This window comes from Bicyclus anynana, chromosome 1 (assembly GCF_947172395.1).
Source record: "Bicyclus anynana chromosome 1, ilBicAnyn1.1, whole genome shotgun sequence".
NCBI lineage: Eukaryota > Metazoa > Arthropoda > Insecta > Lepidoptera > Nymphalidae > Bicyclus > Bicyclus anynana.
In genome coordinates, this window is record NC_069083.1 from 3,895,979 (window position 1) to 3,922,681 (window position 26,703).

Sequence of the window (26,703 nt, forward strand, 5' to 3'; positions counted from 1 at the left end):
GGACTTATTTTAAATACATCTAAATTGCAAGTGGATTATCTTTGAGGACTTTAAGCGATTGATAATAATTATTATTACATTCATCTTTGGTATCATTAGCTAAATTTAGATTAATATGACTTGTTGTTGATGAGAAAAATGTACTTATTTTCTGTTCTATTACATTCTTTGGTTCACCTTAGTTCAATATTATTTTTGAATATAAAATGGAACCACCTAGATTTAAACATATAGATAGCTTCTAGCGATCTATGGCGAATTCTAGATAAAAGTTTTAAGTACACATAGTTTATAGTAGACATGTAAGTACATATATTTAAAACACCGAGTTCACAAGAAACATACATCTTAAACCTAAAGCGCAGTAGAGCGCAAATAAATAAATAACTTTTAAAATAATAATTCTACCATTCGCATGAAATGCCTAGGAGTTTAACACCCTGTATAATCCATAACGCGTTAAAATATGATCTACAAAAGCACGTCCAAAGAATATCGATTAGAGTATATTATGATACATACAATGCTAACGAAACTATAATAACTGTGTGATACTTATTAATCGAAAAACCTTGAAAACAACAGCAGAAAATGGCCTGTGTAACAAAAACATGACATTCTACATGTAATAGTGACAACAAACAAATAAACACAAAGTTTTCAGTGTACTTACTTAAATTAATAATACGATATTTGAGAGGTAGTATGTAATCATGAGACAAAAACAAATGTGATAATAGACAAGCAAATAGATACTTGAAACTTTGGTATAAGTGATTATACAGAAAAACATTCAGATGAGGTTATAAATAACAGAAATAACCTTAGAAGATGAAGATGAAAGATTACACGCGCTACACATATAAATTCGAAATCGATTGAAAATCAGTTTAAAACTATCATTCTTTACTACAACAATAGATTTACACAAATTCTCTGTAAATAAGATTTTATCGGCAAACCAATTTAACTCTTTGTCTTACTGAGTATATTTAAGCAAACATAATTTTACACAGTCAGTCAGTAAATATACATTTTCGTGAAGGTCAACCTTTACTTCATTTGGAAAAAGAATTAATCGTTATGTTAATTAAACATTATTTTCTTAATGTGATTCAATAGTATATAAATTTCCAATTTTGAAATTCCGTGTGTTTTATTAGAAACAAGTGCTGTGTTCTTATCGGAACTTAGTCGATTACTATTCTAAATTATTAGTAAAAAAAAGTATTCACTTACTTTTTATTTTTGATTCTTCAGAGAAATATCTTGAATCGCTTTAATAGCACATCAATTATACAAACCTCGTTTGCCTTTACATATTTACTTACATTTAATATACAACAATAATATTTACAACATTCACTATTTTTTTAAAAAATCATTTACACAAATATGTAAAATACGACATTATATAATATGCTATATATTTGTGGTTAATAGACAATTATTTCTGTTCATGGTTAATATTGAAAATGGCCTTGAAGGATTATATTCAATTTAATTTAATACGTCATATTCTTAATATTTATAAAAAAAAATATGTTAAGACTAAAAGCAGAAGAATGGCTTAACTGGTTGCATACAGTTGTGACCGACTAAATCTAAGTATAACCGTTTTTCAGCTTTGAGCCTTAAATTCACAAAATTTGGAATGATATTGTAATAATTCTTCAAGGCCAATTCATTAAACAATAAAACCATGACTAACTACTGTTTTGGTGTTGATCCTTTTGGTGGCCTGGACGGACTGAATGTCCTCAGGAACTCTAACCTAGCTTACAACTATTAACTTAATAAATAACATTAATATATTGACACTATTACATTTAACTCCGTAATACTTTATCTCTTCAAAAATTAATTCCGTTTGCATCGACTTTGTATATACATCTTATAACGTCGCCTTACCATTTACTCCTAAAAATTCATAAATAGAATCGAATAAGAGATTAAATTTCATAAACACCTACCTATTTTATTTTATATTATCTTAAATGTTAGATTCTTTGGGAATTTTCCAATTATGATTATTATTAATAACTTTTCTGGCTTTATTTACAAATTGGATTTTTGTCAATCGACTTAAAGGAAGAAAATAATGGCTATCTATTATATTTATATATACTTCTTCATTTAAAGGATGTAGCATTATTATCAAAACTTTTTTTCCAGATATCAAGCTTTTGTAACTCTTATGTTTGTGAATCCTTTTTTGTACGCACATAGTATCCAAACTTATTATTTTATTTGAACTGTGACTTATATAAAAATTGAATTTATTTTTCTCTTGGTGGTACGGAGAATTCTAAGAATTCATAGAAACATATAAAATTATAATTTTTCACTTCTATCTATCTTAATCAATCTTATAGGCTATCCGTTATATAATTTGTTATGCTACTTATATTTTAATACCATCTCACTTTAATTTTTAATACATCCTGTGTTTTTTCACAATTTTTATATTTCGCCTTTACTATCTTGAGTGTTCAATGTGAATTAAATATTGATTTATTATTTTTGAATATTCTGTTTTGATCACAATACCAAATTCTTTTTACTTTTTGAATATATGGTAACGCAACTTCACACACAAATCTGAGAACAGCGGGGATGTATGCTTCAATTGTTTTGCATCGAATACCAATAAAATTAAGTAACCGATATCTGTTTTGCAATGTAGTCTCCTTTACATCGTCCAAATATAACAAATTAAAAATTATAGTTTGTTAAATAAAATACAGTAGGCACATTGGTATCTTCTATAAGGAATGAAAACTAGTAAAGCATTTAGAAGACGTTTTGCCTATTATAGAGAGAAATTATTATAGATCAGAAAAGAATACTTTAGAAAATAGTTTACGTTATAAAAGTTCATAGTCTTGAAATAGTTTAGTGTGCGCTTCTTGATAACCTAAGTATTAAATATAAGTACTGAGAGTTTGTCTAAAATCATGAAGAGCAGCTAATAGCTGAGGAGCCGTCGGCCGTGCTGACGGAGATGTTGTCCAACACCACGACATGAGACCGTACCTGATGTAATAGATGCGGATTTTAATATAAACAAAAATAGATCAAGAATAAGCCTTTATAAAAGTAACTAAAAAGTTGTTAGAGGAAAACAGTAGTAATAGACAATTACTTCACTATAAAATAACTAGCGAATCCAGTTAAGCTTTGCACTGACTTATTTAATTAGGAAACTTTATCTCATAGGATATTACAGTTAAACTTATCGGTAACCTTTAGCGGCTTATAAATATATACGAAAGTTTAAAAATAATCTAAACATCAATAAAACAAAACTATTCCCTAAATCTTAAAAGAAGAAAAATTAACTAAAATAGTAAAGCAAATTAGACTTACAGTTCATCTGGACAGTTATGAGGTTGGGAAGGTCTGTATCCTCCATTGAGAAAAGCCCCCACATCCGCTGCATCCAACTCTGCTAAAGGCGAAGCTCCTAGAGTTGCTAGTTCCCATAGTGTTATTCCTAACGACCACTGTACAAATTAAAAGCAATCGATTAAAAATATGAAAGGTAGACCAGTATATGAAAATCTCGTAGTATACTATTTAAATATGTTTGTTTGAAAGAAATTTATAGGGTACAACAACGTTGCTGGGTAATAATGTAAACAGTCATATTTTATAGTTGCATACAGATTTCATACTAAATCCATCTATAAAGTCATATTAATTGGACGCTTGTTTGAATAAAATACTCGGAAAGTCAAACGCATAAAGTATATGTATAGTTTCAAATTGATATATTCAAACTTCAATAAGAAAACTTCCTTGAAATTTATAAAATTTTACATAAAATTGTTATCGTCTAGTAGGTTTGAACTTTTTCATCATTATAAGTATTATTCAAATTGTCTTCTCGTTGTCAATTCATATTTTTATAGTATAATAGAGATTATATCTCTATTATTAAATCTTCAATCCGTATAAAAGATTAAACTACAAATCCAATCTAATAAGGTATTTATCCAAAGAGACAATAAGACAAATATTTTTGAAAAGCAAAATTGAATTGAGTTATAAATTTTGTAGTATGTTGCAGAAGAGCAAAGGTACAACTTACAACATCTGACGCGGTCGTGTACTGATTCTGGAGCAGGGACTCCGGGGCCATCCACTTGACTGGTCTGTTCTCGTTGTCACCGAGACAGTGATACTCATCCGGGAATAGATCCCTTGACAGACCATTGTCTGTTACCTTCAGTCTTAATTTCTCATCCACTCTGATACAAAATAATAGATACAGATCATTGACATTATTAGTAATTAAAAAAAAAGAAAACATTTCTTAAATAATATAATAAAATAAAGAAAACACATCTTTATGATATGCCCATATAAATTGTCCGTTATTTATATAAACAATAAAAATGAGCGGTCAAAGTGGAATTCCCTTTGGAAGACCATAAAAATTTGTATTACTTTTGGGACTACAAGTTATGGTTTCCTTTATTCAATTTAAGAAATCAATTCCATAGTTTCTTTGTGTCATAAAGCTAAGGAGACAATTTGAATGTATGTGTCGTATTCTATTTCTATGTAGATATTGAAAAGTACTTACACGCAATTTCTAGCTGCAATATCTGCATGCACCAAACGTTGTACGTGTAAGTATGCCAGACCGCAAGCAACTTGTGCTCCTAAATCTACCAATTCTCTAGTGGCCGGCGCCGCTTGGTGGCCTAGGCGACATGATGTTAGGAACCTGATAGCATAAGTATACATTTTAGAGATTAGTATATTGTATTCTTTACATGTGAGAATATATAATAAATAGATTATGTTGACATGAAAATCACGCAAAGTAATTTTTTGACGTTACTGGATTAGCTTTATGTTCAAATCTTATATGTTTACTACATACAATATAATTATTATGTCTATTTATATCTACATATCTAAATATGTATATTCTATTCATATTCGAATACTCAATGAATATACTACATAAATTTTAACTGTATTTTAATTTAAAATTAATATTTGAAAATGAATATGAATCAAATGAAATCGTTATTTACGAGTTTATATGTTTACAAGTATTTGTTATGTAGGTACATGTTTTGATCTTACTTTCACAAATTCTATGTATAATATATATTTTAGGTCATATTTTGTATACTTTTCAGATGAGACTCTATATAATTTACAATTCGTTGTTTATAAATATGATACTATCTACATATCTATACTAATATTATAAAGAGGTAAAGTTTGTAAGTTTGTAAGTTTGTCACATTTTTTAAATGGGGTAATCTTCGGAACTACTGGTCCGATTTTAAAAATTCTTTCACCAATAGAATGCTACATTATCGGGGAGTGCTATAGGCTATATTTTATATTGGTATTTTATATATATTAGCCGAGTTATCACAGTTTTGTCATACAGGTCGGACTAAAAACCCTCTTAAACAGACTTATTCGCATGCGCTGCCTTAACTATTGTGTAAAATTGAAATTAATGTATGGAGGCTTTATGTATCTTTAAAAGTTCTACAAAAAAGTCCGCGACACCATATATCTATCTTCTATATATTAGCAGATATAGTACCTTTTGTGTTTTAAAAATTATTAATTTTATATACTTAGGTTTACGTCATTATTTATATAACTAAACTTTAATCCTTATTAAAATAAATTATTTAATAATCACAAGGATATTATGGAGATAAGATTTGCCCTTTACAGTATGTTAATTACTTAAATAGTTTCGGAGATAATACAAAATTTCTATAAGACGCAGAAATTCCGCTATATGACGCCCGGCGCTTTCATTTACGTAGTTTCCGTTCCCGTGTGAATATGGAGATCAAACATAGCCTATGACACTCGCAAATAACGTAGCTTTCTATTGGTAAAACAATTTTCCAAATCGGTCCAGTAGATCCAGAGATTACCTCCTACAACCACACGAACTTTACCTCTATATATTATTAGCATAGAAGTCTCTATTTCTCTTGGTCATACCACCACTCTCGAAGGACTGGACCGATTTTGCTAAGGGTAGGAGTAAGATAGAGAAGTTACAGGGTAGGGTAGGGTAGGGGTAGTGGTAGGATAGGGGTAGAGGTAGGGTAGTGGTAGGGTAGAGGTACGTGTAGGATAGGGGTAGAGGTAGGGTAGTGGTAGGGTAGAGGTACGGGTAGGATAGGGAAGTGGTAGGGTAGGGGTAGGATAGGCGTGAAATAGGGGTACGGGTGGGATAGGGGTAGGAAAGGGATAGGGTACGCGGAGGGTAGGGGTAGGATGGGGGTAGGGGGTAGGATGGGGGTAGGGTGTAGGTAAGGTAGGGGTAGGTTTGGGGTAGGGTGGGGGTAGGGGTAGGGTAGATGTAGGGGTTGGGTAGGGTAGAGTTGGGGTAGTGGTACGGTAGGGGTAGGGTAGGGTAGGGGTAGTAGTAAAGTTGACATCGAAATTTACGCGGACGAAGTCGCGGGCGTCCGCTAGTCTTTAATAAGCATACATTTGACTTCTACATGACTCCATAGACTTTTACAGACATTCTATGATATTTACCTCTTAAGATTAGAAGAATGTGAAACACAGCAATACACTAGTAAAGGCTTTCTAGCTTCTTCAGCGCAAGCGGCCATCGGTGCCAGCACATTAGCGTGAACCAAACCACATAGACGGAGACCTTCGGCAACTAGTAATGCTGCTTGCATCGCTGATGCTGCTTCTAAAAACATAGCAGAATATATTAACATTGTAAGAGTAAATGATTATGTAAACCAATATTATAAACAAGCAATAATAGATTTTTTTGTTATAAATAAGCTCCAAAACGACTACACCGATTTTATACCCGTATTTTCACTACAATGGGAACTACGCCGGTGCAACGGCGAGGGTACTCTGCAAATATATTGAGGTTATTTTAACTTCTATGAGTATTTGAACCGCTTGTTGAGTATTAGATACTTTACAAAAAAAAACTACTTTGCAGACGTTTATTAAACGAGCAACTATTAAAAGATTGACATTTTAAAGAATATTTTCCGTTTCCCTCCAATTACCCGATAAGGCTGTGTAATACCTCTTTACCGTGGAGTTTATTGATGACGTTGCTGTTTTTAACTTACCAGAAACGGTTTTGACTAAAACCTCCTCGTACGTGTCTCCTCTTTTGAACACGCCTTTATAGACTCTCCCGAAGGTGCCTTCATGAACTAGGATCTCAAGCCGAATGTTAGATCTCGTCGTGTTTAGGTAGCGCAGTTGTTCTGCTGGATCTGTTATCCGATCCTTGGGCATAGTTTGCTGATGGAAAAATACGAATTAATGTAGTAATCTTTATTTGTCTTAAAAACAATAACAATGTCACCTAAAATACCCTGAATCACCAAATAACTCCGTAACTAACTTGGGAATCAGTCTATTCAAACTTATGCATTACAGATATGTATTCATGTGCGTGTGTGTGTTTTGAACAAAAAATTATAATGGGTTTGTACTTATTCGTACAAAATAGATTTTTTCTATCTATATTTATAAAAAAAAATAAAAAAAAAAAATGCAAAAGGACACAGACAATAACTTAGTAACGTAACTTCAGTGACTAGTTATTATCTGTTATTTCAAACAATTAAGGATGATACACTTAAATACAAGAAATAATACCTGGTTTTTAGTTTAGTTCTTGCTCAGACTTTCTGGCTACAGCGCATTTTTGAACTGCAGATGTTTATAGACTCAAGGGACCCGTTGCATGCAGTTTTCTGGATTTATGCCAGCGACTGCTTCCTTACTTTAATACTTTTAAGAATAAAAATAATATAATATTTAAACTTATGACAATGATAATATAATATTGCACGTGAGTATAATCTATATTTTTTGTTCAAAATTATATTTCTTCAAAATTATCAAGTCTTTTCTAACTAAGAATTTTATTATTATAATGTATACGATTTTTCTTAAATTTCTTTTTCATTTCTATTTTTTTATTACAACTAAATTTAAAGTTTTTACTAAAAATCAATTTAAAAAAAAACAAAAATTCTTTCTTTATTGTAACTATTGCTCAATGTTGTCACTATTGAGGTAAAGGTCAACTTAATTATTTTGTCATCTTATTCTTATAATAAATCGAATTACTTAATTTATGTTATGATAATCATTGTAAGGAATAATTATTTTAAAAGAGCAACTGTTGAATTTATTGCCGGCGCTTGGTAGTAGAGTCTGCTTTCCGAAACGGTAGTAGAGATTTTACAAATAGTCAAACTTGATGTTTCAAAAGTGTATGTAAAATATACCTACTTGAATAAATGACTTTTAATTTTAATTTTGAAGTTTCGTAAAAGTAATTAATTAGCAACAAATATCAAGAAAAAGGTATCCAGTTACTTTTCCTACCTTCGTTAGCGAGTCGCCTAAAGGACACTAATTCATATTTCCTGAAGACTTTCAACGGTGCGATAAATTTACGAACAAAAGGGGTACCAAATTAAAAATGCCGTTCCGTGCCAAGACTAATAATCAAGAGATATAAAAACTCTAGAAGAGCCAAGTTATGAAATAAGCAAAAGCGATTAATATATTCTGTTAATAAATGTGTTTTCTAGTGTTTTAAATATATTAAAACAAAATATGTAAAGCAGAACAGCAAAAATTTTTGTAACTTGAACTTGACGACATTTTAAAGGGATTCTAACTAAAAAACATCTATCCGACTAACTATTACACCGATTAATTAAATAAGCAATGAAATCATTAAATTTTCAAATCAATAGATGGAGATAGTGAGCTTCTAGCTCCTATACAGTATCTAATTCGTTTAAACTTTATTGAACTACTTTATATAATAATAAATTATACAATCAAGCTACTGTGACCTTGCTCACGAGATTACCGCTATGTGGAATGTTGAGTCAACTATTATTGTTCCGATGATTGTTTCAGTCAATGGTCTTATAGCAAAAAGATTCGACCAACATCTTAAGAAGTTTTCACTTAACTGTTGGATCAAGAGTCGGATACAGAAGGTAGTGATTCTTGAGATGGCGCATATTGTGAGGAGATTCCTCACTCTAGAGCCCTGACCACCGGTTGCTTGGGCTCTCAAATGTCCCGCACCGGGAGGGTTTATTTTTTTATAAATTTTTAATAGTGTTTTGTATTATATTTTTATATTAACATTGTTAAAATTAAATAAAATTAAAAATAAATAGATGAGAGAAAAAAAAAGATACAAAAACAAAAACATTGAAAGACAAAGTTTAATGAAAATGTTAATCCTTCCAGTATAACTTGAGAGTGAGGCTAAGAAGATCGCTAATTGCATTGCGTTTGTATCACCTGAAGGGGTGGCTGCATCTCGCTCAAATTGGATCCTTAATGAGGTAAAGGGCTCATTTTCTGCGCAATTCAATCTTCCACGAAGCTCAAAAAGTTTCAAGAAAGTGGCCTTTGCCGTATAAGAGATACAATACCGTCTTAAGCCTTTTTATTTTAGATTTTCATATTTTAAAATTATTGCTACTCGTATTTGTATAAGTATTTTCATTATTATAATAATGGGTAATTTTATAAATTTGTATTTTCAAAATTATTTCAATTTAGGTAATGTTTTTGACTGACGATAGATGAAGTTTCCTATTTAACATAATACTTAAAGAAAATATCATCAGAGTTATTACATTTGCAATGAGAACGATTAATTTTGTAATCGCAGAACTTTCCAACTTTCAGTTATTTCCGGTTTTACGCTTTCCTTTTAAATCTACACGTCTTATACTGTTCATATGATACAGGCCCACTAAGATTCAGATTACTAATAGAAATTGAGTTTTTTTAATAAATATTTTTTATTATTTGTTTATTCAAGTATAATTAGAAGTATTAACGATGTTAATTAGTGAAGATAAGTAGGTACGATGAATTTTAAACAGACTTTTATTGAGAACCTTAAATAAAGTTGTCTTGTTACATATTATAAACAAACTTGTCGTATCAAAAGTGCTTATAAACTAAGCCTAATTCAAATAAATGAAGTTTAATTTTGTTTTTTTTTTATTTTCAGTGCGTGACATGACAAAAAATATCATCACCATAATGTGATTTTTACTTACTAGTGGACGCCCGCGACTTTGTCCGCGTGGAATTTTGTTTTTCCCAAATCCCTCAGGAACCAGGGATTTTTCGGGATAAAAAGTAGCCTATGTATTAATCCAGGCTATAACATATCTCAATACCAAATTTAAGCTAATTCGGTTCAGTAGTCGAGGCGTGAAAAAGTAACAAACATTCATATCATCAAAATCATCAGTTTTCGCTAATCTCGGGAAACCATGGATTTTTTCAGGATAAAAAGTAGCCTATGTGTTAATCCAAAGTAAGATCTATTTCCATTCCAAATTTCAGCCAAATCGCTTCAGTAGTAGCGACGTTAAATAGTAACAAACATCCAAACATACATCGAAACATCCACACAAACTTTCGCGTTTATAATATTAGTCGGATTTATGAATTACTTATTATATTAATTACTAAAGCGCACTCGTGTGTAATAATTATAACTTACTTTTTATTTTGACGGCCTCCGTGGCGCAGTGGTATGTGCGGTGGATATACAAGACGGAGGTCCTGGGTTCGATCCCCGGCTGGGCAGAATGAGATTTTCTTAATTTGTCCAGGTCTGGCTGGTGGGAGGCTTCGCCCGTGGCTAGTTACCACCCTACCGGCAAAGACGTACCGCCAAGCGATTTAGCGTTCCGGTACGATGCCGTGTAGAAACCGAAAGGGGTGTGGATTTTCATCCTCCTCCTCACAAGTTAGCTCGCTTCCATGTTAGACTGCATCATCACTTACCATCAGGTGAGATTGTAGTCAAGGGCTAACTTGTAAAGAATAAAAAAAAAAAAAAAATACTATCCTTACTAACATGAGCATGAGTTAACTCACCGCAGACTATGCGGTTTAATTTATTTGCGTCGATCTACATCAGACGGTAGCAGGTTCTAATTTATGAGAGGAAATAGAGGAAAGGTGGTCAGTAATTGTGGCTCTTAAAGTACCTTGTACCTACTCGTATTTTTTAGGCCCCTCATTACTTGGGTGTTTGATTAATTTGGAGTTTAGTACATAATTATGTAAAACTTCTCATTTATTCATAAGACATCTTTAAATTTTGATATTATTATTTTCTATTATTGACATTTTCTCTCTTAGTGTCTTCATTTATAACCACTTATTTGTAAACAAATTTTGACGGCCTCCGTGGTGCGCGGTGGATTTACAAGACAGAGGTCCTGGGTTCGATCCCCGGCTGGGTCGATTGAGGTTTTCTTAATTGGTCCAGGTCTGGCTGGTGGGAGGCTTTAGCCGTGGCTAGTTCGTATAGTACCACCCTACCGACAAAGACGTACCGCCAAGCGATTTAGCGTTTCGGTACGATGTCGTGTAGAAACCGATAGGGGTGTGGATTTTCATCCTCCTCCTAACAAGTTAGCCCGCTTCCATCTTAGATTGCATCATCACTTACGATCAGGTGAGATTGTAATCAATGGCTAACTTGGAAAGAATAAAAAAAGAAAAAAAAACATTTTTTTTTTAATTTACTGTATCTAACATATTAACTAGACCATAAACACAGAATTAGTATACAATCTGTCATGATACATATTAACTTTTATTAATAACTAGAAGTTAAGTGTTATCATATGATTATAATACTTTTACTTACTTATACTTATAATACATATGATTATTATGTTAATACTTGATGTAATGTGCATAAGAAATAAGAAATAGGTAGGTAACCGTAGCGCCAAAAAGTAATGCTGTTCTTACTACGCGATAGTGTGTGCCTGTATCTCGCTTTGTCCACCTTCATATCTATACTAATATTATAAAGCTGAAGAGTTTGTTTGTTTGTTTGATTGAACGCGCTAATCTCAGGAACTACTGGTCCGATTTTAAAAAATCTTCCAGTGTTAAATAGCCCATTTATCGAGGAAGGCTATAGGCTATATTTAATCCCCGTATTCCTACGGGAATGGGAACCACGCGGGTGAAACCACGCGGCGTCAGCTAGTCACACTAATATTATAAAGGCGAAAGTTTGTGTGTACGTTTGTTCCTCTTTTACGCTGCGGCTACTGAAGCGATTTGGCTGAAATTTGGAATGGTAATAGATTTTACTCTAGATTAACACATAGGCTACTTTTCATCCCGGAAAAATCCATGGTTCCCGCGAGGTTTGTGAAAACTCAATTTCAAGCGGATAAATTCGCGGGCGTCCGCTAGTTATAGATAAAGTGATAGAAAACTTAGCTATAAGAGAGCGCTGCCTGTCCTTTGTAGTACTAACCTGTGAAACGTGAGTTAGATTTGAGGCAGCGTAGTATGAAACTCTCGACTCCGGTTTCGCGTAGATGTGCTCTCCGATGTGAGTCGTAGCGTACGGCGAGGGTGATCTCCGACTCCCTACAAAAAGCTTTCATTAGCATTTAAAAAAAAAATAAACAAAGATTTAATACTATAAGAGTGTCAACGCACTAACGGCTAGCCGCAATGCGGCACACCGTACTCCGGCTAGCCGTATCGTCTCGGTTCTATAGCGGTCCGAAGCTCCGCGCGGCCGACCGCATAGTGCGTAGAGGGCATGCGGAACACCGCAATTTCAACCGATACGGCGCGCCGCAGTCTCGCGCCAACCGGAGCGGTTAACGGCCAGCCTGAAGTCAGTGCATTGAAATTATATGATTTCATAATAAAATACGCATGCGGTCTTCCGCTACGGCGCGCCGCATTGCGGCTAGCCGTTAGTGTGTTGACGCTCTTATATATGTCACTAACGCGTCGAAACTGAGGCGAACAAAGGTGGCTAATTGTCTTAATTTCATTTAGTTGCATAGTAAACAATAAAAGTACTTAATTTAAACAAATAACACTTATATATTGTCAACAATGTAGTGCTGTGTTCAGGAAGTGTAAAACTACATATACATACATACAAATATATAACGTAAGTATACACAAAATTGTGTATGTGTGCACTCAGTGGATAAAGCTAAAGCTAAAGTCGGATGCCTTTATTGCGTGAAATTTGTAGTCACGTAACATATCTAATAGTAAAAAAATCGTTGCATTGTAACGGTTTTTTCAGCAATGTATGAAAAATTGTCGGTCTCCTTTGAAATAACTTAGTTTACTAAAAGTATGAGTTCGGTACCACAATCTACGTGCTTAAATAAAATAAGCATTTTTTTCTCGTTATTATTTTTAAAACAATTGTTTAAAAAAATGTAATGTACGTATGTATGTAATATACATGTGTAGGTTTTAATTATAATGCCAGTACTAATATAGATTTTACTTCAAGGATTAAGTACCTCTTAATACCAGCTTCTGAAGACTAAAAAGAAAATTTATATTGCGGCGCTGTCTTTGTGGGAGGTTTATGCGGTGATATTTTTATTGCAGACGGTGGAAGCAGTCCGCTTTAATGTTTTGTCAGTGAAATAAGAGCCACTTTTTGAACTAATTTCACGAACGTATATTACATGTAGTAGAGGAGCCAAAGGGGGGATATTTGGATGTACTTGAGCGAGAACACGAGGAAGATAATATACATGTTGTTGGTCTCTACCAAGTATAAGCCCTCACTATTGGTGGTAATGTTTAAGGCTTAAAGACCTCTGTGGTGCAGTGGTATGCGCGGTGGATTTGCAAGGCGGAGGTCCTAGGTTCGGTCACCGGCTGGACCGATTGAGGTTTTTAATTGATCAAAGTCTGGCTGGTGGGAAGTTTTCACCGACAAAGACGTACCGCCAAGCGGTTTAGCGTTCTGGTACAATGTCGGGTAGACACCGAAAGGGGTTAGGTGTTTCATCCCCCTCCTAACAAGTTATCCTGCTTCCATCTTAGATTGCATCATCACTTACCATCAGGTGAGGTTGTAGTCAAGGGCTAACTTGTAAGGAATAAAAGAAATAGGCAAACCAAACAATACAACTTCAGTAAAACTAAACTAGCGCGTAAGATAGGTAAGCTTGTAGCTAAACAGTGTACATTTCGAAAAACTAAAGTGTTTAGTTTAATCTAAAGAAGTGGGATGGATATAAAGTATTATCCTCGACCCACGAGCTACAAAAATAATATTCAATACAAATGAATTAAATTTATCTGAAAGTTATTTTAAAATAAATATGTTTTTAAAGTACTTATAGTTATTTACACAATACTAAACTACAAACAAACTTTTTAAAAAATTTTGTCCGTTTTGTCTCCTACCTAATCTTTAGAAGTCGCTAGTCCATAATAATTACTGACGACATTGGCAAACAGATGTAATGAATAAAGACTTTAACATCTGCAGTTTTTTCCTCACTGCTACGGAGTAACTAGTTTATAACTATTTATTCCTCCTATCATCTAACCTACCAAAATAGGTCCTTGCGATGCTCAAATAATTACACATTTAGCATCATGGACTCTCCTATCAGTCGACTAAAATACAACAAAGGAAGCAATACAAATGCAAATTGAATGTATCGACTGAAATTGTTCTCAAATGAATAATAGACCGAACTGCACTGTTGAAAGCGATAAAGGTGAAATACAAAAATTTAATTCCTGCCGGTATTAATATCGATAAAAGGATAGTCCGGGGGCCATATTGTGAAATCATTCATTATTCATAATCAGCTTTTTGAATTGCAATAGTGAAAATTCATGGCGATTTAAAAAAATACATCAAAATAGTAAAACGTGGAATAATTTTGGAGCTGTGAAATGCTTATGGTTATTATTTTCGTATAGTTTCCAGCTTGTAAAGTAATAATAAAAATTACTATTATGTACGTTAATGAGTAATTAATACCTACTATAGATGTGTTACATACAAAATCACTGCATAAAGTGATCAGAATTTAACGACTCTTTAATTAAATTATATATTTATATGTATAAAATGCACACACACCTCCTAAACACACTACTTGACATTGTAGACAATATTTAGGTATGTGTTTTATTTTAAATAACTTTCGATATTTATTAAGCGACTAAATAAAATTAGGACAATTATGGATATTTGTCCATAGTCCAACTCTTAGCCGCTGATACTCGTACCTATTGGCAACTTCGTTCGTAACACTCCCGAAGTTACGTGTGGGCCAGGGAGCGTGTAGTGATGAATGAAAAACCCACGACTGATGCACGTCACTTCCCCGCACGCACGATTTCGCAGTCTTTCCCCCTGTCGTCCGTATATCATGGTAGTGTTATGAAGGAACTAGCCAGACAATAGACTATCATATCGTCGGTCTAGATGTGATACCTCGTAACTAACAATTTTTGGTAAAAATTGATTTTGATGCAGAAAGCTTCAAGCAGCTTTTTAGTACGTACATTAAATAATTTTTGACGGCCTCCGTGGCGCAGTGGTATGCGCGGTGGATTTACAAGACGGAGGTCCTGGGTTCGATCCCCGGCTGGGCAGATTGAGATTTTCTTAATTTGTCCAGGTCTGGCTGGTGGGAGGCTTCGGCCGTGGCTAGTTACCACCCTACCGGCAAAGACGTACCGCCAAGCGATTTAGCGATCCGGTACGATGCTGTGTAGAAAACGAAAGGGGTGTGGATTTTCATCCTCCTCCTAACAAGTTAGCCCGCTTCCATCTTAGACTGCATCATCACTTACCATCAGGTGAGATTGTAGTCAAGGTCTAACTTGTAAAGAATAAAAAAAAAAAAAACGACTTTTAGTGATACCTAAAAAATATTTCTTGTCTCTCCTGTAAAGTTCGTCTTGCATTTACGAACTAGATCACATCTAGATCGACGATTTTATTTATTTGATACTATTACCTACCGGGCAAAAAAAATGTACTGTTGTAAATTCATTTATTATTTTATGCATGCACATCATTTGTTACATTATTTATGGTAATAAAAAGGCTAATATTATTATTACTATTACCTACCGGGGCACTTACCGAAGGGGAACTTATGTAGGCTGGCTATAGTCGCGTAGGAGCCCGTAGAGCTGGGCGGCCGGCCAAGCGTGTCTAGACGTAACAGCACGTTCTGATGGCTGCCGTAAGCTGCCGTCGTGTATGACGTACTGGAAAAGGGTGATTGCTTCAACACCTTGCACATTATCACTTAGTTACTCAGACTAAATACATAAGGACTAATATCGGACCCAAATTCACGAACAAAATTTTCTGGCATTTTCTAAGGAAAACGAGCTTAGATTTCATACATATCATATACTAAACTAGCAGTTTTTGTTCGTTTTTTACACCATTCAAGTACACAGAAAGGTGTTTTTACGGAGGGTTTTAAACGACGGACACGATTGTAAACTATGAAACATCGATTCTATAGAGACGGTGTTTATAATCGCATAAGATCGTTGATCATATACTTTGACAGAAAAATAATGTCTTGCGAGGCAGGTCTTTATCTAATTAGTCTGAGCTTAGTTAAGAGGATTTTTGTAGGAATTAAACTTGTGCGCTTAAAGAATGTTTAGACATGCAATTAATTATGTATTCTGTCACTACAAGATAATCATCGTGATATGCCAGTATGACTTTTGCCTCCGATGGATTCGAATCTAATTCTGGCATGCACCTCTAATTTTTCAGTTGTGTGCATTATAAGAAATTAAATATCACGTGTCTCAAACGCTGAAGGAAATGTATTGTGAAAAAACCTGCATACCAGAGAATTTTCTTAATTATCTGTGTGAAGTGAAGTTTGTCTGAATGGTGGACTATTGCCTAACCCCTCTAATTCTGAGAAGAGCCTCGAGCCACAGCAGTGAGCCGCGTATGGGTTGATAATGAAGATAATCATCAGAATTCAAATTTTTAACTTTAATTTTATATGTTGAGAGTAAAAACTACTTCACCTTATAACTGACTTCATTGCGTCATGGGATCCAAGTTTTAAACCATAGGGTTAACAGTTTCGTGTAGTAGACTTTTAAAAACAATATGATATATCGTCTGATGCTAGCGCTGTCTCCTATATGTGAATATCAATCATCAATGCTAATTTGAAATAGTGACGATTCACTATTTCGGTCTTTATTATCAACCTATTAAATAAACATCAAATCAATTTGACAAAATGTCATTTACCCACAGTATGATATCCACCAGTAAGCACCGGATGACATTTTTACATTGAATTTCAATTCCGTATCAACTGGCATACGTCAAAGATAGTGGATAAGCCTGCTGGTACTCATATTGAACCATTGGCTTAAGTATACTTAACGTATGCATATGTAAAATGTGTTACTTTACATAAAAACACAGTGAGTATATGCTTGTAAAAATTTTAAAAAATATCGCGCTAAAATAAAACGCAAGAAAAACGATACGCGAAACCTTTCAACGTCCGAGGTTAGATTCCAAATCCAGACAAGCCACCGCTGAGGTTTGGCGCTTTGTGTGGAAATTAAAATACCTACTTTAAAACCGGAATTACTACATAGAATAACATTACGCTTTAAGCTACATTGTGTTACTTTGATAGTATTGTTTAATAGATATCTATTCTTCTGGTAAAAAAAAATATTATGTCGGCTTTTCACTATGTTGCAAGATTTACGGGTATAGAATTCAAATCCACTAAAACTAAGTTTTTGCTCGAGAACTAGTTAAGAGTCCTCGAGATACATTAAGAGTGTGCAATATGTAATTTGGTGGTTACAAATGGTTCTGGATCTCAGATTCTGGAAAAGTTAGGAGCCTGATATTTGGGTAAATGATATTTCAAAGTGCGTCGTTATGACTATACAAAATACACAATTTGTAAAACTTTTCTCGACAGTTTTTTTTTTTTTGAAAAATACATGTTTTGCTCACATTTTGCTTTCAATCTCAGGAAAAGCAAACTCATTTTCTTAAATTTTTGTTTTGTATAGAAAATTACGTATATGTAGTGTTCGTGTATATATACACCGGTAGTGGGGTAGTGTTCGTGTATATATACACCGGTAGTGGGCGAGAGCGGCCAGTCTATGGCTGGCATCGAGAGGAGGCGGACGTGTGCGGCTGGCCATTATAGTGTAGTGGTGAGACGGTGACTTACTGCTATTACGGTAAGGACCTTACAAGTGGCGACGAGGTGAAAAAAAAAAAAAGAAAAAAAAAACTGTAAGTAGTTATTATTATTATCCGTAAATTGTTGTGTTCTGTTACTTGGTAATTGGCAAAATCGCTTGCCCAGACTACGGACCCGGTTCTTGCCTGCCGGTCTGGTTTGCAGCGATTGAGCTTAAACTAAGTCGCTGTGCAGACTATGGTCTAGTTTACAGCGACTAAAAATAAAAAAAAAAGAAAGAAAATACGTAAAAAAAGTAAAATGAATACAGCAATGCGGTTAGTCAATTTTATTTTTGAAAAGGACAGAAGGTCGAAGTAATAATTATTCTTTTAATACTGTTGAATAAATTTAATGTTGTTTATCAAGACATTGTGTGATGATAGATAATCAAATGACATGGCATTGTATGAGTGTACAAGTGATAGACATGTCGTAGCGTGGCAATTTCGTTAAGTGGGCAAGTGATAAGTCAATAGCTAATTTAGTTACCTTCGCTGGATCAAGTAGTCCTTAAGCCGGGATAACATCCTGCAGGGATTCAGAGAGGGGATAGCTGGAACTGACTATCACTACACCTAAAGTAATTCAAATAGCTAAATTAGTTACCTTCGTTGAGTCGAGCGATCCGTTAGCCGGGACAGTATGCCGCAGCGATTAGCTGGAATAGACATATTCCGTTTTGTGAAGTACGCCTTGCCGATTTGCCTGCTAGACTGTCAAGTTCACTATACCTGAGCTGGTACGGCCAGTACGGTAAGACAAAAGTTGTTGTGTTGTTTGCCAGTTGGAGTGACGGTCTTACATACATTACGTATTTACTAAATGACGTATACAGGAATTTAAATTTATTTATCGTCACATCAAGTATTACCCTCAAAATTAAAGTTTAATGGGTATCGATATTCGTTGCAGGTATCACATTGTACAAACTTTATGATAAACATCGGGTATGGCCATAGTAGTTGTAGTGTGAATAAGCGTTTGAATAAGCGATAGCCTTGTCTCAACGTTTTATGATGAGGAAGGCGGTATTCGTGAGCTCCAACGTTATTTAATGGTGGTGTTAAGAGTCCAGTATTACAGCGATAGCAATACGGTGCTACAGTATACAATTAAGTGAAAGTAATTAATTGAGTGAACAAATTAGTGATTAGGTAAATCGCTAGTGTGTGCGTGTACATTACATTGACATAGCCGATTTCTGCTTGCTGGTCTGGCTTTTACTGATTAGGCTAAACTCTAAAAAAAAAAAAAAAAAGACGACGCGAATACTGAAAAGTAGTAAAATTAATAAAATAAGGAGTCGGTTGTGCCATTTAACGCGGTCAATCTCGAACTGATTTATTAATGTTTTATTTTTACTCCCATAACATTTCAGCTAATACATTACAAACGTGATCTAAATCTAAAACCATGGTTGATGGTTTGTATAATTTGAAAAGGGATAGAAGTGATAAACGTTAAATGGTCAAATGTAACTTTTACGATGTTTTACATAATTTTGATGTTTATCAAACGTGAGCATAATAAATAATAAATACTCTTGGGAAGTATTACCCAAGTTACATTGTGTGATGTTAAATACATCAAAAATATCCAATGGATAGCCAGACTTCCCAGTAGCGTGCACTTCATATAGTCATTAAAGTACGTCATACCCATGCCACTGAGACCTTCCCATTTATAATATTGGCAAGACTAAGCTAAACTTATAAGGAGTTTAATTACATTGCGAATCGTGCAGGAGTTGGCGTAATATGAAATAAAACGCGGTGGCAAGTCTAATAACTATTTAATTACAACCAACATGACAATAACAATGCATTCGTCTTCGTCTCTTGATGCAGCTTAGTGTTCTGTGTCAAGAGCATAAGTCGCCCGCGTCGATAAACATTGGCATACTGCAATTTGCGCACGGGTTTGTGCGTGAATTGAATCTATCGTGTGAAGTGTGATAACAAAATGTTGTGGGTGCGGCGTGCAAATGGATATGTAGTGTTGGTATGTACGTAAGTGTGACGATGGTGTGGAAAATATTAAATTAAATATTTCAAATAATAATAATATTATAAATAAATAAAATAAATAAATAATGTATATAACCTTTGATGATTTGATGACAAAAGGTTGTGTAAGTTTTACTAGTGAAAGATAAGAATAATCGAGAGATTTAATTGGGATTTAGGTTGAGCAAAGCTAGTAATTAAATAAAATGTTGGTATGGGGAGTGTTGTGAGGTTGTTGTAGTTGTGTCGTGGTCAAAGGGGTCACTCCACTGCGTCGTGGGTGTTGGTCCTGAGCATGACATGGGCTATGCTGTGATAGAAGGGGACGTTCAACTTGTGGTTAAGGTGGTTAAGTGTTGTGAACGCAAAATGGTGTAAAGGATCTCATAGTAAGAGACCATTCTGAACGAATGTGGACATGGAGATGTCACTAAGAGTTGCTGTTCGATGGTGAGGTGGTGCAGAATTGTTCTGTCATCGTGCAGGTGACACTCAAATAATAATTATTTGTCATTGTATTAGGGTATTAATACTAAATCACTGTGTTAGCTTGAAGTTATAAATAGCCAAGGAACATCCGAAGTCAGACGGCGTGTTATGTGAACGACATTGAGGGAGTCGCTAAAAGTTGTAGTTGTTTTACATTTGAGTTATTTAGTATCATTCGATTAAAGATTTGTTGTTGAACATTGAATTGAAATTTGTTGTCATTTCACCCTTATGTGTGTGTTATGGTGTATTTGATAGACTTTTGAATTGATCAAGCAGATGCCATTGTTTAACCTGAAAGTTTGTACAACTTGATGAAATTTAGTTTTCTTACTTTCAAAGGGTTTTTTATGATGGTGCTTGCAATGCGTTGTGAAGTGAAATTGCACAGGATCATCATTTGGTCGGATTACAACAAGCTATAATTATTGATTAGTCATTTTGCAATGTAGGTTGGTGGAAATACTTTCATCAAGACCTAGCGCAGTTAAGTTTAAGTTTTGACGCAATTTAACTATGTATAGGTGCATGATTGAGTTTAGCAGGTGTTAGCAGTGGACTGTGAATGGCAGGGAGAACAGTCCTATATATTAGAATGAGAAACAATAGCCATTGGTTTGAAGTCAAACAACATTGAGGCTAACAACGAATGATCGGGTCAGCGTAAGTTTCAATTTTACAAAACTATTTGTTACAATTAAATATTATAACAAAGTAAGAGCATTGCGGCAAAGTTAGAATTATCTGTCAATTATGTGACAGCTTTTGACGGGTACTTAATAATACTTGATTAATGAATACTGACATTTGTGACAGGTTCAACTATTTTATTAAGTTGCAGATAAACATGTGTGATGGTGCGTGCTCATGCAGACGCATGCTCGTGCAGGCGAGTGCTCATGAAGGCAATGCTGCAGAAGTTTATGCAGAGCGCGGAGGACCGTGTTGTTCGCAGTGGCTCTGGTACATGCTGTGGCACTGGATTACAATGGGCGTGATGAACTCCAGACGTATGCGATTTATCTATTTTTGCAGTAGGCAGTTCTCTGCTGATGATCACACAGTTAACTGATTTGCCTGTTCAGTCCAAAAGTCAAGTCGGGCCAAAAGAAGCAGGAATTGGAAGAAGAAAAATGTATTTGGAACTTCGGAATTTCATTAAATTGAAATTGGTTTAAAAGCTTCGGAATTCCATTAAATTGGAATTGGATTAAAACCTTCGGAACTCCATTGAATTGAAATTTGCTTTGGAATTCCATTAGATTAGAATTTGCTTCGGAATTCCTTTAAATGGGGATTGGCTTCGGAATTCCATTAGATTGGGATTAGGTTAAAGACTTCGGAATTTCATTTAATTGAAATTGGGTTAATAAAACTTTGGAATTACATTAGATTGGAATTAGCTTCGGAATTCCATTAAATTGAAATTGGGTTAATAAAACTTCAGAATCCCATTAGATTGGAATTAGCTTCGGAATTCCATTAAATTGAAATTGGGTTAATAAAACTTCGGAATTCCATTAGATTGGGATTAGGTTAAAGGCTTCGGAATTTAATTTAATTGAAATTGGGTTAATACAACTTTGGAATTACATTAGATTGGAGTTAGCTTCGGAATTCCATTAAATTGAAATTGGGTTAATAAAACTTCGGAATTCCATTAGATTGGAATTCCATTAAATTGGAATTGGCTTCGGAATTCCATTAGATTGGAATTAGGTTAAAGGTTTCGGAATTTCATTGAATTGAAATTGGGTTAATAAAACTTCGGAATTCTATTAGATTGGAATTAGCGTCGGAATTCCATTAGATTGGAATTGGCTTTGGAATTCCATTAGATTGGGAATAGGTTAAAAGCTTCGGAATTTCATTATATGGAAATCGAGTTAAAAACTTCGGAAAGGAAAAAAAGAGGGAGAGTATTGGAAGAAAGTGGAAGATACTTTCGACTACTTTAATCCTGAACCACATGTGGTTGGAAATCAATAGGTGCATAGTATGGTAGGAGTAAAGGAAATATAACAATAATTAAATTTGTTAAATATGAAGGGATGTAGTGTTCGTGTATATATACACCAGTAGTGGGGTAGTGTTCGTGTATATATACACCGGTAGTGGGCGAGAGCGGCCAGTCTATGGCTGGCATCGAGAGGAGGCGGACGTGTGCGGCTGGCCATTATAGTGTAGTGGTGAGACGGTGACTTACTGCTATTACGGTAAGGACAAGGGACCTTACAGTATATATCTTGAACTTGGCCATTTTGTTTTTCGTTATGTTGTTTAATTTACTTGCAATTAGGTAAAAATGGTTTTGGTGCTAACGTCATAAAATTTGCGTCGCGAGTCAATCGCTCCGTGCTTTTCACTCACGTGAAAGTCATAATTCGGCGTCTCGTTTGCGCTTCAAATTTTTTCCATATCGTACCGACGCGCTGCGCGCTCTTAACGCTTATGCAATAAGCTTTCAATAGTGGGTATGCAATTTAACGGCGGCGCATCACATCGCACTTGCACGAGACGCGCGGCATCGCGGCTCACATTTGCGGCCAATGTCTATCTATCTCTGTCTAATACGATAGAAGGTGATAGAGACGAATTAAAAGAACATCGATACAGAATAGCAATACTGATTCCAAAGAAAAGAAAAATAACTTCAAGACGGTCGTCTGGCACTAACTTAACAAACGTTTCATTAATAATGCGACCGAAGTCAAGATCAAAATGCTAATCACAAGTAACTACTGGAGATACAAAAAGCAATAAAAAATATTTTAAAAAAAAAGTCCCGGTAATGGAGTATCAAGCCATTTTTCACCGAGTGCCATATTCGTCTGTATCTGATATCTCTCTCTGTCTAGCAATATACTATACACAGGGAGAGATATAGACGAATTCAAAACACACTGTCGAGTTCAAAATACTGATTCCAAAGAATAGAAAACAAACAAAGTCATAAGCAAATACTAGGATCACAAGTACCGGAGTTACAAAAGCCAATCAATACACCAAAAGTTTGCTTATCCGATAATCGAGTACCTACAAACCATTTTTCATTGCGGAACACTAAAGCGGTGCGCAATTAAACGTCACGGTATAATTTATTATCTATCGATAGAGCCTTCCGTGTCATCTATCAACTGGAGGGTAGACCAATAATGTTCGTTCGAGCCATATCGTATGTTATGCGATATTATAATGCTCTAGTAAATTATATTTACCAAGTTTAGTGTTTGTCTATACTAATATTCATCATCATCGTCAATGACAACCCATATTCGGCTCACTGTTGAGCATGAGTCTCCTCTCAGAATGACAGGGGTTAGGCCTTAGTCCACCACACTGGCCAAATGCGGATTGGCAGACTTCAAATTCTCAGGTATGCAGCTTTCCTCACGATGGTTTTCCTTCACTGGTTTGAGAGCATGCACCTTCAACTTTTCAGTTATGTGCATTTTAAGAAATTAAATATCTCAAACGGTGAAGAAAAAACATCGTGAGGAAACCTGCATGCCAAAGAATTTTCTTCATTCTCTGCGTGTGTGAAGTCTGCTAATACGCATTGGGCCAGCTTGGTGGACTATTGGCCTAACCCGTCTCATTCTGAGACGAGACTCGAGCTCAGCAGTGAGTCGAATATGGGTATATAAAGATGATGGTAAGTCCAGTTATTTGTGAGGGTCACAAGCTATATTTTATTCCTAAAGAATCGCTACGCTGCTAAAACCGCAGAGCGTTTTTAGCTAACTAACTAGAAATCGTTATACGGAGATAAAATAAAATCTATTATCATCAGAATTAATGTAGAATTTTAATGGCGAAAGAAGAAGGTGAAGAATCGGTTTTGTATTTAAGTAAATTCAAAGCAAACAAATAATAAAATGTTAGGTACAAGAGTCCTTGATGACGGCCAATTAAAAACTTTTTATAAATTTTAAATACATATAGAACAACGTAAAACGCTTACTGGACCTTCGTGAAAATACTCCATTAATTATATTTTCTATTTGACAGCGCCTCGTTTTGAAGATAATTCCGGCCGAAGTTCTTGTAATTAATTTGTTAAAGTTGAAAAGCGAGATAACTTCATTAAAAACTCTCCTGTTTCTAAAGAAATATGTTTAACTCGTTTTCACGGCGTTTGAAACGCGCGGCGGCTACAAAAAGAAAAAAAAAATTGCTTATATTATTTTTTTTTTTTTTTTTTTTTTTTATTCTTTACAAGTAAGCCCTTGACTACAATCTCACCTGATGGTAAGTGATGATGCAGTCTAAGATATTATATTTAGCCAATTTTTTTTTTCTTTTTGTTTACAGTATGTTAATATTTTGTGTTAGGTACCCTATGTAACCATGTGTTTGTTTCAAGTAGGCACAATTACATGAAGATGTGTACAAGCTATTTTAAATATATGTTAGGTTAAGTCATTGTGCCAGTTTAGCAAACCAATAAAAAAAAAATAAAAAAACGGTTACAAACGACTCACTGTATAGAGTCATGATGGCGGGCCTTATTTCCTCGTTTGTACAGAGTGCCCGCCGCGGCGGCGCCCGCCAGCAGGGCCAGCGCCGCCGCGGCACAGCCTCCAGCTGCGAAGAGTACTCCGCCGGAACCCCTGTTAGCGTCCCCGGCTAGTCGTGCTGTTTCGTTGTGTGTCACTATTGTTGATAGGCCTGCGGAAGGAACGAATGGTTAACTGGTTTTTGGGGTCGATTTTTTTTTCTATTGAGATTAAATCAGTTTGACTTTTGTTTTGTTTTAAGGAAAAACTAATTGCCTTTTGATTAACTCTATTTAGCAGTTAATAACTAAAAAACTTACAAAAAATAAAAATAACTAAAGGAGGAGGTACTCAGTTTTACGATTATATTTTTATTAACTATATTTGTTCCAATATTCGCTTTCGATAAACCAATTTTGACTTGTTTTTTTCTCTTGAAAGCAGTGGCGTAGCGTGCCTTAGAGGGGGGCCCTGTATAAAATTAGTTGGGGGGCCCGATAGACGAGCGGCAAATCCCGAAAAATGTCTTCAGTTTTTGATTTACTTTACCCTACCTCTCACACCACAAAATATCGTTTTTTGTAACTTTTGTCATTTCTGCAATTTTATGTGTTTTTTTTTCGGGAATCACCACCAGATTAAGTAATCTTGTAGTGTAGTAAATATAGTGAATCGCTACAAACTTTCAACAGTGAAACGAACTATCACCCGCACCATGCTATACCTACCGCACGATCTGTAGTTTACTTTCAAAATCAAAATCAAAATCAAAAATCATTTATTTCAAGTAGGCTCAGTTTACAAGCACTTTTGACACGTCAGTTGACTATTTGTAAAGATTCTACCACCGGTTCGGAAGGCAGGTCCTGCTGAGAAGATACCGGCAAGAAACTCAACAGTTGCTCTTTTGAAAAAGTCATACAGTATTATAATTTACAATTGATAACAATTACTGTTTACATTTGTTATAGTTTTACTTCCTGTGTGAAGGTGGAAGCTGATCCAACGGCCTCCAAGCATTTTTATCATTAAGGAACTCATCAATGTTGTAGTACCCTCGACTAAGTAAATGTTTTTTAACACATTGCTTAAAGCTATGCATTGGCAGGTCCATCACAGTCTTGGGGATCTTATTATAGAAGAGTACACCCAAACCTACAAAAGATTTTTTTACTCTTTGGAGACGATATGCAGAAATAACTAACTTATGCCCGTGTCTAGTAAGACGTGGGTTTAGATCTCCTTTTCGTTTGTACAAATTAATATTTTGTCTTACATATATTATACAGTTATATATATATTGACAGGCTACTGTTAGTATACCTATTTCTTTAAACTTTTGACGAAGGGACTCGCGTGATTTTAATTGATATATTGCTCGAATTGCTCTTTTTTGAAGTACAAATATAGATTGTATATCGGCAGCCTTGCCGCACAATAAAATACCGTAAGACATTACGCTGTGAAAGTAAAGTTTCCTTACGATCTCAATGATAGTTGCAACCGGATTTATATGATAAAGCTGGTAGGTAGCACACGAAAATTCGTAATATTTTTTTAGAGGCTTCTTGGCATTAAAGTTTTATTGTTATCGTTTCTACTTATAGG

At 34.7% G+C, this 26,703-nt stretch overlaps 1 protein-coding gene across 1 annotated transcript in view; it reads right to left on the bottom strand.

The window, feature by feature from the left end:
- Positions 1–1,012: 1,012 nt before the first annotated feature.
- The window catches only part of LOC112052649 (tyrosine-protein kinase Dnt-like), a 70,850-nt gene continuing 45,159 nt past the window's right edge, over positions 1,013–26,703 (bottom strand). The window contains exons 6-14 of the mRNA XM_024091821.2: positions 25,081–25,267; positions 15,974–16,101; positions 12,344–12,459; positions 7,113–7,290; positions 6,547–6,709; positions 4,592–4,735; positions 4,094–4,253; positions 3,370–3,506; positions 1,013–3,036 (exon numbers count right to left, since the gene is read on the bottom strand). Coding sequence (XP_023947589.1) covers positions 2,925–3,036; positions 3,370–3,506; positions 4,094–4,253; positions 4,592–4,735; positions 6,547–6,709; positions 7,113–7,290; positions 12,344–12,459; positions 15,974–16,101; positions 25,081–25,267 — 1,325 coding nt within the window. The 3' untranslated portion in view covers positions 1,013–2,924. The remainder of the gene's footprint in view (positions 3,037–3,369; positions 3,507–4,093; positions 4,254–4,591; positions 4,736–6,546; positions 6,710–7,112; positions 7,291–12,343; positions 12,460–15,973; positions 16,102–25,080; positions 25,268–26,703) is intronic.